The 17,281-nt window shown below is 31.6% G+C and overlaps 2 protein-coding genes across 13 annotated transcripts in view; both read right to left on the bottom strand.

The window, feature by feature from the left end:
• The window catches only part of Endoa (SH3 domain containing GRB2 like, endophilin-A), a 31,106-nt gene extending 21,541 nt beyond the window's left edge, over positions 1-9,565 (bottom strand). For 3 of the 8 annotated variants that reach the window (XM_072889447.1, XM_072889449.1, XM_072889448.1), the window contains exon 1: positions 696-1,098. The gene's annotated coding sequence lies outside the window, so the exon portion shown is untranslated. Of the gene's footprint in view, positions 1-695; positions 1,103-9,239 lie in introns of those variants that run through there. The other 5 variants (XM_072889442.1, XM_072889445.1, XM_072889443.1 and 2 more) reach the window with 4 other exon arrangements.
• A 194-nt stretch (positions 9,566-9,759) lies between these two features.
• Positions 9,760-17,154, bottom strand: Impbeta11 (importin beta11). 5 transcript variants are annotated; one of them, XM_072889441.1, is made up of 19 exons: positions 16,014-16,202; positions 15,354-15,485; positions 15,004-15,104; positions 14,788-14,901; positions 14,295-14,701; positions 13,883-14,158; positions 13,647-13,802; positions 13,474-13,514; positions 13,187-13,369; positions 13,002-13,113; positions 12,693-12,913; positions 12,445-12,609; positions 12,177-12,369; positions 11,857-12,094; positions 11,693-11,789; positions 11,364-11,623; positions 10,741-10,882; positions 10,506-10,658; positions 9,760-10,071 (listed from the first exon to the last, which is right to left on the bottom strand). In XM_072889441.1, the coding sequence occupies exons 2-18, from the start codon at positions 15,474-15,476 to the stop codon at positions 10,554-10,556; spliced, it is 2,934 nt and encodes a 977-aa protein (XP_072745542.1). In that variant the 5' UTR covers positions 15,477-15,485; positions 16,014-16,202; the 3' UTR covers positions 9,760-10,071; positions 10,506-10,553. The 5 variants fall into 5 exon arrangements, with proteins under 5 accessions (XP_072745542.1, XP_072745540.1, XP_072745539.1 ...); XM_072889439.1 differs by lacking the exon at positions 9,760-10,071 and adding an exon at positions 16,962-17,153 and having other exon boundaries at positions 10,388-10,658; positions 16,014-16,066; XM_072889438.1 differs by lacking the exon at positions 9,760-10,071 and adding an exon at positions 16,283-16,482 and having other exon boundaries at positions 10,388-10,658; positions 16,014-16,066.
• Positions 17,155-17,281: the final 127 nt, after the last annotated feature.

Below are 17,281 nucleotides of genomic sequence, written 5' to 3'. Positions count from 1 at the left end.
AAGTATAGCAATAGTATAGAATAATTATAATATATAATATATAATTACTAAACAATAAAAGTAAAAAATTTTGACAGTTAAAATAGTGAAATTATAGATGTAGATATTAAACAAAAGATTAAATATTTGAAATTATAAAAATTAAAAAAAAAAAAAAAAATTATAACAGAACTAGAAATAAGGCAAAAGATTATAACATAATAAATATGTATAATAAGATGCAAGATAAAGAAGAAAGTAGGTGACGCTAAAATATAGAGATCTATATAACGTTATCTGTAATATAGAATACTCTACAATGTAGTATGTGCTACATCAAAAGTATAGAAGTAGAGTATAAAGAGGGAGACAGACCAGGTTAGCAGAGATGAAGACGGCCGTGTTAGTAGGTTCACAGTCTACAATCGATGATAGTTAAAAGAAACTCTCATCGTCGTTTTAGCTCGCTTACACTCATTGTCAGCGAGACCGCGACTCGGTGCGATCTATAATCCGCGAGCGAGACGACACGTCCGTTCCGGAGAGCTATAGACAATGTCACACGCTGTACACGATGCCGAATGAGGAAAGTGACAATCCTCGGCGGAAGAGAAGAATCTAACGCACGCGACAGAGAGCAAGATAACGCGATTGTTGTATTGTAACGCGCAAAGCGTTACACGCGAAGCGAAAATACATACGACAAGGACACTTGCCTTCTCACCTTTGCCCGCGGGCGTTTGGCTCTTCGGCGAACCGGATGCACCCTTAAATGCACTCCTAAATAAACCCCGCCGTGGACGACGACGTGTGAATGACGACGAGTGGACGGATATGCGTGTGTGCCTGCGTGCTTGCTTGCTTGCTTGCTTGCGTGCGTGCGTGAGGAACGTGAGGGGTATCCGCGTGGGCCCACGAGCACCGAGCGAGAGCACCACCGGACTACTCTCGTACGTGGTCGGTCCCTCGCACACTGCGAAGTCTCTCTCCTGCTAGAGGGTAGTTTTGCTGCTGGCCGATCGATACGCGACCACGGCTCGCACTTTCTGTCTCTCTCACTTCCCTCTTCTCCTTCTCTCTGTCTCTCTCGCGCTGACTTCCCCTTCGTTCCTCTCGTCCCTCATTTCGGTATCCTTCCCTTTTCCTTCCATCCCCTTCTCTCTCTCTCTCTCTCTTTCTCTTTCTCTCTCGCAATAACCGCCTCTTCTATCAGGGGTGGATCCAGAGAGAGAATTACACGAATCATTCGCGTAATCTTATCGCGTATTTCTTATAAAATGCTTTTCATTGGAGAGTCGAGATATTATCGCGTAACAATATATAAAATATCTTAAAAAAATAATAATTTTTTTTTAATTCGATAATTAAATTTTGTATTTTTACATCATACATGCGACTTCCCCTTTGAAAATTTTCAAGATCCACCGCTGTCTGCCCTTTCTCCCTATCGCCCTCTCTCTCTCCTCTTTCCACGTGCGCTGCAACCCTCAACTTTAGTCGTGTACTTCTGCTTGCTCCATGCCTATACCGGGTGTCTGCAACGGTTAAGAGTCATGCGCTATATCGCTCACTTCGATTATACGCGCAGGCGCAGCATAGACATGGAATGAACAATATTTCTCACCCCTTCTTAGAATAAGACAACATTTAAATCCCTATTCTCACAAGCGCAATTCATTCTCGCAATTGAATCATTAGAGATAACATAGTAATATGAAATTATATAATATACCTGATATATTATAAATTTATTACATATATATCCGTGATATATATATATATATATATATATATATATATATATATATTATATATAAATATTTAATACATATATATACATATATATTATATTAAATATTTATATAATTAAATATTATTATACAATATATTAATATAATATCTGATATTTCTGTTCTATAATAATAACAATTACAAAATCGCCATAGAAAAAAATATATATCTAGTAGCACAGATATTATATATTAAATAATATTTACTTGTAATAAAAATTGAAAGAAAGAATAAATATATAAGCTACATATAAAATTATCAATTTTACATCGAATATTTATACTGATAATATTTATATCATTTATATTATAAAAAATTGATGAAAATATTCTTATATTTATTTTCTTGTATTTTCTATATAATTTTAAGTTAATAGGAAAAATGTGATTCTGTATTGATTATGTGTATACATATATGTATACATATATGCGTGTGTGCAGTAAGACATTTCAAACGCAATCTATTTTTCAATTTATTGCTAAAATAAAATCCTGCTATCTATTACATTTCATATAAAGTAAAGCGTACACTTAATAAGTTCTAAGTTCTTGCCTATCACATCACATAACTGTTGAGATATGAAATTTTTCACAAGACATATCTGTCTATTAGAATTATCTGTCCAACGCCATATTCTATAAATAAAGTAATTTCTCTGATATTTCTCGAATATTCTTCCGAGTCGTCGACCTGTATACATTGTGCTGTAAGAAAGTTCCTCTCACACTCAACTCTCTCTATGATTGGATAAAAATTACAAGAATAAACAAGGCTTTTAAAGAAACGAGATCAGTAATAGGAGTGAACAGGCGACATAGTGTATATATGTGTGTGTGTATGTGTGTGTGTGTGTGTGTATGCGAATCGATTTTATGACTTATTAATATCGTCCTGTTTTAAAAGGATTTGTTTGCGTGTACATGTGCGTGTCACGACAGTGGTAGTCGTCTCAACGACGTATCGATTATGAATATAATCAGTGCCACTCTCATAACCGTTGTTCAGCTCTTGCAATACGATTTGTCGCGAGCTCTTGATTTGACAAGCTCTCTCTTTCATCTTCTTCTCCCTCTCTTTCTTTGCCAATTATTCACCATGAGCTTTCCGAACCTATAGCAGGAGTAGCTGCTGCCTTAAGTCGCGACATATATCTTTTCACGAAGTAATTTTTTTAAATCTAACAGATGAACTTGAGACTCTTCCGGGAACTGTCGCCTCTACTTTCGCGTTTAATTTCCCAAGAGACGTTTAATTAACGTTAAAAAGAAATGAGAATCAAATCAAAAATTATTCTTTTTAATTACATCTTTTGCAAAATATCCGTGAACTAGTCGGCGATAGTTTCTTTCAATAAAAATCATCAATGACAATTATATAAAGATTAGAAATCAAATGCTCATTTTTAACTTTTGAAAAAATATAACAAAACATTTTCTAATTTTTTAACAATTCTTTATACCTACAATTTTTTAATAAATTTACTACTATGTATATATTTATACCTGATAACCAGTAAAAATTTATAATAACCGAAAGATGTGACATATAGCTCTATAGCATATTGTATTACAATTAAAGTTTATTACAAACAATTTGCACGTTAAAAAGTTTTACTTACTCATTGTATCACATTATATATAATAAAATTTTAAAAAATAAAATAAAAATTAATAAGATAAAATATATATAATATGTAGAGAAAAAAATATATAATCTGATATATAGACAATTATGGTATAATTTTTCGTATCACGTATTTTGTCAACAACTCGGAGAATTTCGATCTACATAGGAAATAAGACAAGTACATGTTGTTTTAACGGATATAAAACTCCCCGAATTATCAGACAAAGGATGTGAAGAAAGGAATTTTTTCTGTTTGCGATAAGAAATAGACGCAATAAATAAATGCAATTTAGAAAAAAATAGTTTAAACCTTTGAAAGTTTAAAGAGTGACACGTGTGTGTGTGTGTGTGTTGTCAATACACACGGGAGCAAAAGCTGCTTTTCCACGTTAATGGCCTTCTGTGCCGTAACGGCCATGCACTCTTTGCAAATATTATGTGACTGCCGGGAATAATTAAAAATTACTAGTACGAGCGAATAACACATCTGATGATTAAATTATTCCATTCATATTCTCTTGTGAATAATTACACCCACACTAGAGAAACAACTGTATTCAATCTTGATAAGCTTCAGATACGTTGCAAAGATGCATCATACATTGATTTTATTAATTATACGAAAAAAAATAACAACATTTTCACGTAAAAAATTAAATGTAATTTATTTAGTTATTCTACAAAAACATTATCGCATTATATAATAATTTTGTGCAATTATATTATATATATGTGTGTGTGTGTGTGTGATAATCGTATTACTCCCCATATACAGTATAATAAATATTGTTTAAAATTCTTTTATATTTAAATTTTTCATAAATATACAATATCTACATTTCATCAATTTTATAACAAGTAAATATTTTATGATAAATAGAAATATTGTGTAATGTTTTAATAAACAGATAATTTTATATAGAGAAGAAATACGTGTATTACATACTTATTCGCAACTACTTTGTGAAGCTCATCAAGTCAGAAACAGAGAGAAACATAGAGTTTCCGACTCTAGTTTCCGTGTCTCATATAAATCAGTGAAATGGAATTTTCTTCGAGGAACCTAGCGTTGATTTGTGTGGGACACGAAACTTTCTACAAATTTACGAAACTTAACGCGACGGTTGCTAAGAAACCCGTTGCGAAGAGCACGTATACGACTGGGTCATGGTGCTGCTATCTCTGCTATCACTCGATAAGACCCTTCCCTTCCATCCACCGTATGATACCGAAGTCCACCGCATCCGTCGTACAAATCATCCCCCCCTGCAATGTAAAACTTTCTAAAAATATGCAACGCACGCCGGCAGGAGACGGCTACAATTGTCACGCGACTCGCATCCTTTTTGTCACATTACATTGATAACAATATCTCGTATGTTTTATAAATGACAGAGTTTCATTGTATTTCATACAGATTATAAAACAGAAATTAAAAATTATTTAAATTTTTAATCTAAAATATCTGATAATTCTAGAAAATTTACAGTATTTTTATTTAAAATTATATCAATTATCTAATAAGTTAACTTGTTTCATATATCTTGAGTTAAATATTCTGAAATTTTCTTTTTTACGTCTTATATTTTGTTCAAAATACATACAAACCTCTTTGTCTCTCTTATAAAATTTACATCCTATTTTTTTACGTTTTCCCTTTTTTAAACCATCACTTCCTTAAATGCATCATTTATAACATCATGATAGAAAAATAATTTACTTAGGTATCATACTTTAAAAAGACTTTCTCGAGTCATCTTGAAAGAAAAAAATAGGGAAAAACTAGATCCTAATCAGTTTATCTGTCTCTTAAACAATATAAAATATAATCAAAATAAAAAGATAAAATAAAATTTAAAAAACAAAGTAATAATATACTATAATACTATAATTATATTATATGTATAACAACTGTAATAATAACGCAGAAAAAATAAAATTCTCTATGAGCATCTCTCTCTCTTTCTTTCTCTCATACATAACAATCATAAAATAATATATTTCGATGCTTTATATTTTATATATTTATTTCTTTCATTGTTTAGCCATATTATATAGTAACTTACCTCATTTTGAGTTAATTTATCAAGAATTTAATCTTATCGATTGCGAAAATTTCGTACGTTATATAAACACTGCGAGTGTCCATCTTCTATTACAAGCAATATCTATCATCTATTACAATCAATTATAAAAATTCTACATTTGCTAAAACAATTTTCTAATAGATGCTAAATTATTAGAATTACAAAATGGAAATCGATCACAAGTGTGCTAATCTTACCGGTGATAAGACATCATCATTTCCTAAGAAATCAATTTCCGTTAAAAAAACTATAAAATCGTAAAAGAAAAGATATTACAATTGAATAACTCGTTGATAACGTGTTAATGCAGTCAATACATTAAAATGAATTAATTCTTATGTTAAAAATTAAAAAGTTAATAAAGGTTTAATTACAGCAGAGTGTTAATAAAAAATAAATAATTTTTACGTAACCATCAAATTAAAAAAAAATATTATTATTATTATAATTATATTATTAAATTATTATATATACATAATATTATAATATTATATACATATATTACAATGTATATATTATGTATATATTGATATACGAGGAAAAACTTAGATTTTTACACATGTCACAACAAACTTTTCATTTCAGTCTACAGTTATGATATTGATGAGAATTCAAAGCCACGCGATTAATATTCCCGGTATTGATTTAATGTCAAGATTAATTATTACGATAACGCAAAGAAATTACGTTATTTGTCATGCCGATATTTCTGTCGCGATTATTATTTTATTGAAAACAAACAAATTGTGACAAATATTTTATACTATAAATTAGAGTATAACTTTCGTTATAAATTTTGTATAATGTTATATACACTAACTCGACTCACTAAAATGTTTTAAACTACACTTGACAGTACAGTTTAATGTCATGATACATTAGATTAATATGTAAAACATTGAGAACACAATTTATATTTTGGAAGCATAACGTTTATTTTTAATCGTGATTTTAATCATCGCGCAATGTAATGAACGATGAAATCATTTCTTATAAATGGTATCGATGATGATCGATAACTTGTCGTGCTATCATAATTATCGTGCAAAATTCAACGACAAAGTTTTCTCCTTCGATTATTTTATTGCAAAAAACTGCTTCATATCCATTTCAATACACTTCAAATTTATATGAATGTTAAATTATGACAAATTACACGCGACCGTTTTTGCGTCAGTTTTATCCGTCATATATTATTAAATTTTTGCGGCACACAAATTGCAGTTTCATATTCAAAATTTTCGTGAAAACTCTGGAAAGGTACGACATTAAAATATAAATAAAAAAACTTTTCAATCACAAATAATCTGCATGTTTTACACAGAAATTTACCTAAACTATTAGCGAAGTGTAGTAAAATCGAGTTACGTTAAATTCCATCCGCCCACATTGAATCCGATGTACTAAAATATTAATTAATACCAAAATTTCATCATGTCAAATTATGTACGTATTATATGTAGACTATAATCCAATAACATATCATTCGAATAAACAGCTTATTTTATCTCTACTCGTTTTACGGATTATTGACGAAAGACAGCTTTATATGAGTATAAGAATGTAAAATAAAAAATTTGGTAAATTATATGATTTAAAATTCAAGTTTTTATACATTTTTTTAAGTGATACGATATATGTATGTTCAAGCTGCGTGATTCAGTATATGTGATTAAATATTGCATATATTTTTTCTATACTTTTAGTATATTTTTCCCATTATTGTTGCAAAAAAATTATTATTTTCTTGTTTGAATTATCATTATCTTATCTCTGATACTGCTAATGTTGCGTTGCTCGTTAACAGTTAATCATAATATTTACCGTATATTCTTTTCAAATATTATAATATACGGAAAAAAATTTTTTTAAATAAAAAAAATCAAGAATTTTTAAATCTACTTCAGTTTTTCTTCTCCTGAAAAAAGCAATTTATAACTTATTTATAATTTATAACGTTATAAGTTAATTGTCATTATTTCTCTTAATCCAGCAATTCTTTAAAAAAAAATCACAATTTTCCTCTATTCAACTGTTTTAATTCACTTAAATCTTCTATTATTCAAATTCAATCGCAGTCGAATATATATATATATATATATAAAATAAATTGAACAAGCACACAACAGAGAGAGAATTTTGTATTAATTAAAAAATGTTTGAAATTAATTTATTGTTGATTTAAATTCAAACTTTATTATTATTTGTGTATGAGAAATGTATTATTTATTATTTAATAATGTACGTTTTTTTTTTATATTACAAGTTAATGGTCACGAAATGTATTTAAAGACCTATTTCTGAATTTCGTGACCGGAAACCCGCAGTGGTTGCGACCAAACAACTCGACGACAAATATGACACGCGGTAAAAGTCGGAGGTCAAAACGTATGCAATAAAAAGAAGCATCGGGGAGATCGCAAATGTGGGAGAGCGCTTTTTCTGCCGCGCTCATCAGTACCAATATTCTCTTGCATTCGCTGAGAGACAATTCGAACAGGCTCGCAGAATATTAAATCATTTTTCATTTGTTATTAAAGCTTCAATTAGCGATGCGCGATCGGCAGGGATCGATACGCTCGACTTATACGCGTGTCGCACTGACAGAATCCGCGAAACTCATCCAGAACGAAAATCAGCAGACACTAAATGATGACATCTCTGATTTAGCGATGGTCGCATCGATACCTATTAGAGTTAATTGTGGTTAAGTGAACCAATTCTACCGATGTCGGAACATAAATTGCCATATCACTGTCTACATATGTATATATATATATATATATATATATATATATATATATATATAATCTATAATATATTCTATAAATATTTATATTATACAATAAACATGTGTATATTATAATATATATATATGGATAGAGAAATTTAAAATTTGTCCAAAATTTTAACATATATTTGTTAAAAGTTAATTTTACATGCATAAAATGCAGAAATGTCATTAATATGTCAAAATTACCAATATTGCTATATAAATCAATGTATGTGTTATCGTATAAAAAGATTTGATTTTATTATTAATAAATTTTAACTTTACAATCTCTCTATACCAATATATGCCTTAACAAGATTTTAATAAAAAAAAGGATGTTGTAAAATTAATTCAAACAATGTTGCGGAATTAAGTCACGGATGAGAATCAATTAATATCAATTAAAATCGAGCCTATATATGTTTATATAAAATCGTAGATAGACCATCATAAATCTCGAAAAGGGAGAACAATAAATATATCAAAGCGGGATTTTCTTTAAAACGTGAATAGAATGGAAATCGAGAGCGCGCGCAGATTTAAAACACTTAACAAGATCAATGGATTCTTTTTTTCTCGGAATAGGAACAAATTACAATATACTACGATCAAGTCACGTGATACGCCTACGCTCATTCACGATCATTCAAAAATCCGCCGGGCTGTCTCGCGGCGAGCGACAGGCGCGAAAGTGTCACTTTATCAAGGAGGTAACGCCGTAACAATCGTAAAACAACGCAAACGTCGTTATCGCCGGTGCGTGTCTTTGACGGTGACAGGTGTCTTTGATCGTGAGAGCGAGTCGCGCAGAGAGCGAATCGATCGAGCACGTATATAGACCGGGCAATCGTATACATGATCGAAGTGAAGCGGGGTTATAATATGATTTACGCGCGTGATAACGCATTCGTGCTTGCGGCATGCGTGACGAATGAGAGCGGTTCGAATGCTCGATACGGCAATATTATCGATTTCACACTCACCGCGAACAAGAATCCTCGCTGAAAGGCGAAAACACGCTAGCACACTGTAATCCGAAGCGGAGATCCAACACACTTGACTAACCCCCCTGCCAAGATTTAACACAGACCACACGGACGACAGCTGTTCGCGGTTGGTCATGTACGACCAACAGGCAGCGCCAACGTCACGCGGCGTCGTCGCGACGAATGAGTCATGTTGCGACGCGAGTGGGAGGGGAAAATAAAGCCGCGTTCTGATGAATGGGTATATCGATAATAATCTCGATATATCGATACATTTATAAGTGTTTCGATATATAATTGATATAGAAAAGGATATCGTTATTCTCCTTTTTATCCGCTTTTAATAATTTTCAGAAAATATGTATAATAATAAAAAATATATTAAAATGTTTTCTACATTGAGATATCTTGTTAATGTTTAATCGTTTTGTTGTATTAATATATTTATTAATCTTTTATATCAATAGAGATTGCGCACATATATACTGGAACAAATTAATTAATATTTTATTATCATCTTAATTTTATTTTTATACTTAGAAATAAATAAAATTCTTTGATATACTTGGAAATAGTAATGTGCCCAATATCTGTATTTATATGACACATTGTTTGACATTCTCATCGTCATATGTTCATATACAAAAGCATAAATCATACATATTTGCATATGATGATATATATCCAAATGTAAAAAGTAAACGCGTTATCTAGAAATAGTTTTTAAACATAATAAAAAATTGCAGTTGCAACTATCATCAGTGCAACAGGATATTGAATAAAGTAGTTGTATATTAATCCATTGTTGCGTGACATTTTGATAATTATTCTGTAAATAATAATTTAATAATTTAGTTATGCATATATGTAGTTCGAATATTTTTGTCAACTATGCTAATAGCAATTTAATATATTCATTGTAACAAAATTGTTCTCTTGAAAATCGTTATAAAAAAAATAACATCTTTCTCTCCTAATCTCTTCCATGTGAAACTTTTTATAGATTAGAAAATTAAATTGTGTATAATAATATTAGATAATAATATCAAATAATAATTATATTTATGCATTCAAAAGTAAAATTAGGGGAGAAAGGAATCTTGAAATAGTACTAGAAGAGAGAGCAAGAGAGAGAGAGAGAGAAAGAGAGAGAGTAGGATCTTTTATTATCAACATTATTAATACAATGAAACAGATGGTAGTATTATACAATAAAATAGTGCCGTTTCACAAAAAAACGCTGTAAAGCTTCTGTTTTCATACCTTATATAGTCGAAAACCTCTGTATTGCGTTTTGATCTTGCGCCTTTCTCACAGCGATATGTAATCCTTGAGTTGTTCATCGATTTCGGACTTAAGGGTAAGCATCAATTGATCAAACTGATTATCCCCAACTATATTTCGCAGCATGATCAACTAACAATTTTAAAAGAATCTTCAGTTCATAAGCAATACTGAAATACTGAATATAAAAAAGAAATTGATGAAAGATTCTTACCTGACTTTGGAGCGTATCTTTCAAGGATATACTGTGCACAGGATCGCTGAAGGCAAGTTTCTTCTGTCGTTGAGTATGCTCGGTTTCGTAATCCACATCCTCGTACTGCGATGGACTGGGCTGATCACTGATTATCAAAGAACTAGAATAATTTTTATTTCATTAATTGCACGTTTCGATATCCAGCCTCTTTCTATAAAAATTTTGTATAATCAATTGAAGTAATTGCGATAAATGTAACACTTGAGTATCTTTCAATAGCAAGTAACAGCCATAAAATTGTTTTAAATAATTATAAAAAATTAAAACAAAATAATATTGGTTTTTCGATGCATATATATTATATATGAAATTATTATGTGAATTGCAAATTATATTATACGTCATTGGAAGTAATTAAAGTCTCACATTATAAATCGCCTTTACTTTGATTACAATATATGCATAAAAAAAAACACTTCTCAAATCTTAGGGCTATCACACACAAATTGCATAAGCTGCATATGCATAGCATAAGATCGTATGGATTAATAATAATATGTACATCAATATAGCGACTTAATGCTCGTTGATCCATACGATCTTACGCTATGTATATGTAGCTTATGTGCAATAGCTCTTACTCGACAGGGTAGCCCATATCGTCATATTTAGTGATGTCATTAAGCGTCTCGACAATGTTCGATATTATTAACGGAAAATATTCGAGAACCGTAGGTGGACTATTCGCTCCAAGGAGAAAACAGAGCGCGAGGGCTAGTAATTTCCGCCTTTCGGTTTGAGATACCAACGGCATTCCATTAAGCCACCTGCTTATCATCTTTCCGAGCACGACTTCTTCTCTCGTTTCGGTTCCTATATTTTGCGCGAGATCACTGATTACCTGCAAAAGCAATCCTTAACTTTTAGAAAATCCATATATGAATCGCAGCTAAGATAGAATTTTTATTACCTGTACAAAAATATCGCGAGAACCTAATAAAACTCTCGCAACGATAGATAAATTCATGGTCATGACCATTGGATATTCTTCGCCATTGTAAACACTCCTAAAATATGACATTTTAAGTCTCTATGTAACACAAATCTCTCTCAAAAAAGAAAAAAATTACTTACTCGAATATCTTTAATAAAATGGGTTTGATCAGTTGTGCACCCTGCTGAGGGGAAGCTCTGAGACAAATCTCAAATAATCTTAGCGCCATCACTCTGCCATCCGCTCGTAAATCGCTTAAAAGTGATTTTAATGTTTCAATGACCACTGAGCCTCTATAAGTGAAAAAGTCTTGCGGGCTCAATAATACATAAGCTTGAATTATATACAAACATAAACGCAGATTCTCTGTAGATTGATCTAAAAATGTAAGCAAAAGGGCTGTTATCATTTCAAATTGTCGAAAACCATTAACACAACTGTTAAACGTATTGCTACTAACCTAATAATGCAGGCATATTTTTAAAGAGATCCATTATAGCTGGTGTGGGAGCAGGTGCATTTTCCAACAAGGCAAGCCACAGTTCCAATCCGTCTTCTAATAAATAAACGTGTCCCTCTTGGTTAACGTCACAGCTCAGAGCTACAACACCTACTACCAACGGCTCAAGAATAACGCTCTCGGAACCTAGAGCCTACAAATGCATAACAATGTTAGAAAAAGATTAGTAGAATTAAACTATTGATTCGAAGGTAAATCGCATATTTACCTTTTCCAAATGTATCAGAGTTGATACTATAGCACACCGCAACATATTATACACCTCAGATTGTTGCCAAAGTTCAGGTAGATATAAACTAAGCGCACCAACGTGAGGCTTAATTCCACTGCCAACGCGCTCGATGATAAATGATAGTACATATAGTACGTGCATCTAAAGGATAAAAAAAATTCATAAAAAAATAATACAAGGATATATTGTAAGGATATGAAAAAAAAATGCCAATCTTTGCATACCTTTGTATCACACTCGTTCACTTCTTTAAGAAGTGCAAATAATAATGAAAATATAGGCTCTAAGAAAAGAGAAAATTCTTCTGAATTGAATTGAAAATCATCAATTGCCTGTTTCAAAGCGTTACTCGCTGCTAAACGAACTCCCAAGTCCTCTTCAGGATTCAATGCTTCTATCATAACCTTGTACAATTCTGGTCTCAATTCCGTGCTCAATTTTATATCTGCAAGAAGTATAAAATTCACAAAAACAAATACAAATAATAAATAATTGCTTGAAGCATATCTTCTTTCAACAAAATATCAACGTACTCGTCCATTGACCGATTAACCAACACACACGTCTCCTGATAATTCTGTAATTATTACTTCGTACTTTTAATTCCTCTATCAGAGTCGTCGAAAACCACTGATCAAAATTTACCTGTTACATAAAAAACATATTTATTAAATCAATTATATTTACAAATGTGATATTTTGATAATATTTTCTTTACCTCGTCATACAAATCAAAAGCGGCCAAGCCAACCGCACGGTAAACTGCGTCTTTTACTAAAATCGCATGCAAATTATTAGGATCGACAGGTTGATGATATTGTCGCATTAAATCAACCAAAACTGTGGCGAGAACGTCTCTAAATTCATGGAAGATTGCCAAAAATAAGGACTCTGTACAAGGCTGCAACATAATATACATTCCCAAATAATTATGATAAATACAATATGATTCATAAAATAATTATATAATTATATTAAATTTTGCAATGTCTTTAAATAACTCACCTTCAAACTGTATTTCCATGACTCTCCACCACCATCAACAGCTAAAAAAAATAATAGTTCTATATATATATATATATATTTTTTTTTGCATTTAATCTTTTTTTTATAATTTTACTCAGAATACACAAATGAAAATATAACATTATACTTGTAAAATATAAAGCTATGCTTACCAAAGCTTTCTGGATGAGTATCCCACATTTCAAGGTCTGCAGGTGTCAAGAGAAAGTAATGGGTAACAAGCCTAGAGCAAATTTCTCTTAATATTTCTGGTTTGAAAAATTGTTGTTTCAATTGATTTGCTCTCAATACCAATGGATCTTTTGTCTCTGTTCCCCATAAAAGAAACATTTAATTGTAATTAATATGTATAGAACATAAATAAGTAAAAGTGATACAGCTTATGTACCTTCGCGCATGTTATCTTTAATTTTCGCTGATCTATAGTATGTTGATAATAAAATATTTTTCGTCAAATTTAGGCATTGAATGACAAATTTTTCGAATGTTAATGCCTGACCGGCTTCCGTAAAGCAATAAAAGACAGAAAACTCTAAAGAAGTCGGTATGAGTTCCACGTAACAAAATGGGTGCATCTCTAACACTCCTATTAAAACTTTGGTCAAATGTATTATAAATTTGTCGCACATATCCATCTGTACGCCTCTAGAAGCTAATGTTTTTCCTATAAAACAAACAAGAAATAATTGATATATTGCTTTCATATTTGACATTAAATGCGCTCGCATTTCCATAAATAAAAATAAAATAAATAATAAATATACACTCTTTTATCTCGAAATAAACTAAAAGTTACTAACGGCACTCAAGACAGGTCCTTGCACGTTCAAAGACAACTTTTAAAAACAACATAGCATCTTGAGATTCAGATGGCTTTAAAAAACCATGCACAATCAGCTGCCTAAGTATTCTTAATAGTAGAAGCGCCTTCTCTAATGCTTCTTGTATCTGACTGACGTCAGCCCCGTTTGACGCCATAATCAGAAAGGATTCAGTATAGGTATTCCATAAGTTTAAAATAAAATTGAACATAGATGCAGTCAATTCTCGAAAGAGCTTCTGACCCTCAGCCAAGCGTTTAGACGCTAAAGCCTTAACAACATGATGCAGTGTTAACAATGCTTGACGTTGCGCTAGAGAGTTTTCTCGCCTTATAATTTCCAATAATGTTGGTACTAACGTATTCCATTCTTTAGGGCAATCATGCCTACATGTGAAATAAAGAGATTAGCATCCTAATTAACTCATCATGATATATTTTATTATATATATTATATATTATATGTGTTATACCTTGCTATCTTAGCAATAAGAACTGCTAATTGTACAGCTAATGGATTTACAGGTTCCTCAAAATTTCTTAGTAGATGTTGCCGTAAAAATTCCTTCTCACTCTCTTCAATTGAGCTAGAGTAATGGTAGATATATTGTTAAGTATATATCGATTATAATATTCTAATATATATGACATTCTCTTTTTTTACATATCTTTTTTGAAATATCTCTTACTTTGGCGCATTTTTCCTCCAATATCTTTCAACTCCAATTTTTAGATATACAATAGCCATCCATCTAATTTCAACAGCCAAGGAATGATTTGAAAGAACATTCTGAAAATAATTTTATACAATCGGTTAAATTTTTAAATCTCATATATATATAATTGTATATATGTGTATATATATGTATATAATGTCAAGAAATATATATAATATTGTAAAATAAATCTAAATAAAAGTAATCTAATATATAAATATATCATTGTTATTCCACGCAATGTTCCATATATCCAGTACATGCATGGAAAACATTATTATAGAGACTTGTAATAAATTCTCATTTGTTATACGGCAACTTACATATAATGCTATATAAAATCCTCGCTGAGTCTCCCATTGCTTCAATGTCTGTTCTGCAGATTTCAGGACATTAGGGTCTTGGCAGACCGCCTGTCGTAAAACTTCTATAACTGCGGCATCCATGTCTTCTTTCTAAATACATGTGTCAATAAATTTATCATTCTTGATATAACAATGTATAATCTTTTTATTCTATTAATATCCCTCTCTTATTATTATCTTTTATTATAGCAGCATCATCATAATATTACATAATTCCAATATACAGCCAGCATTATCTTTTTAATGAGAAAACAAAGTTTTATCTAGCTCGTCGAAAAATATTCTATCAGAATAAAAAACATGTGGTTGTGCAGGACGAATTGTTTCTCTCAGACGCAAATTTTACGTCGACAAAACGGACACGTCGCACGGGATATACATCGTACACACGATTACACGATTACACGAAATCGAATCGCGCGTGTCTCATTACATCATTTCTCGTCAAATTAACGATTAATGTCGTCATTGTCGTCGTCGTCGTCGTCGTCGTCCTTGTTCCCGGTAACGGGATGTCCTCTAACCTGTACGTTTCAGCGTACGAGAAAAAAGGTACGACAGCGAAACGCATGTACGAGCGAAAAAAAATAGAGAAAAGGAAGATAAAAAAGACATTACCTGTCTTGCAATCGATGCCGCAGACTCTCATTCCGTGTGCTCCATTTGTCGTTCTGCGAGAGAAAGAGAGAGTATATTTACGTAGTAAATCGATACATAACGAAAATCCTCCGGCGATCCCTCTATCGTTCACCGGAGTGTCTCTCTCTCTCTCACACACACACACAAAACGTATCCACGCGCCACACACACGCACGCACGCACGCACGTACGCATGCACGACGCACGCACGACGCACGCACGTACACACACACACACACGTACGACACCTTCGGAAACGCAATGTTCCTTCTTCCTGTTTCCCCTGTTCCGAATCCCGATGCGTAGAGCACTCTTTCCTTCTTTTTTCTTTTTCTATTCTCTCTTTCCTCGCCTCTCGCTGCGCACAGCGATAGTGACAGTTGTGCCGCCTTCTTACATCACGCACGCAGCGAGATAAAGCGCAACCTTCGCGCCGGCGAAATTGCTCGAGGAGCCGGTGATTCTTTGCCGATCGATCGGCATCTTCTCTTATATCAATGCATATAAATACCGTTCATAATAAAACTTCAAAATTAATAATTAATTAATTCTCGCGAACAATTTTTTAAATATAGGGGAATTTTCAATAATTATATATATATACTTATTATTATTTTATCCTGATTTGAAAATTTTGTCCAGATAATCTGGCTCTCTTTTTCCTTGTTTCTACTTATTATCAAATAATTCTGCTACATATTAAAAATAGAAAATTGCAAAATTAAATAACAGATGTGTGAGATTATTTATGCAATGCGATCAATTTAATTACGCTGGGAAAATTATAGATCGATTATTATTATAGGAGATAATGCTCAGATTTTGAAAGAAGAGATTCAGGAATAATAAAATAATTTACGAAATTTTTACGCTTTGCCAATGACAAGGTTCTATGACACTATAGAAATTTCGAAAATAAAAACATACCTGTCAACAATACGTTTCAAAACCACGTGTAATCTTATTTCCTTAAAATATTGTAAAATATGAGACGCAGATCATCTTGCACAATAATTACAGGTCATAATGTGCTTTTAACTATTAATTTCTTCATTTACACATAACAGTTCTTTCAAGAGCACATTTTTGGTAATACTCCAAATTTAATTCAATTCATTTTTCTGACCAAATATTTACATATGACCTTCATCACCTTCATTCACTAAAATTGTATTCAGAAAATTCTTTCGAATGACGAATCTGATTGGATATATATATATAAATATTAATCATAAACTATTACTAGA

This window comes from Anoplolepis gracilipes, chromosome 4 (genome assembly GCF_047496725.1).
Source record: "Anoplolepis gracilipes chromosome 4, ASM4749672v1, whole genome shotgun sequence".
Taxonomy (NCBI): Eukaryota; Metazoa; Arthropoda; class Insecta; order Hymenoptera; family Formicidae; genus Anoplolepis; species Anoplolepis gracilipes.
This window is presented reverse-complemented; position numbering and strand designations above follow the sequence as displayed.

Excerpts from the sequence above, each read along its gene's own strand:
- Impbeta11 (XM_072889440.1), bottom strand. The coding sequence starts at position 15,476 with ATGGATGCCGCAGTTATAGAAGTTTTACGACAGGCGGTCTGCCAAGAC. Across the intron at positions 12,370-12,444 it reads CTCTGATACATTTGGAAAAG|GCTCTAGGTTCCGAGAGCGT; the intron begins GTAAATATGCGA and ends ATGCATTTGTAG. Across the intron at positions 11,624-11,692 it reads CTCGCGATATTTTTGTACAG|GTAATCAGTGATCTCGCGCA; the intron begins GTAATAAAAATT and ends TTGCTTTTGCAG.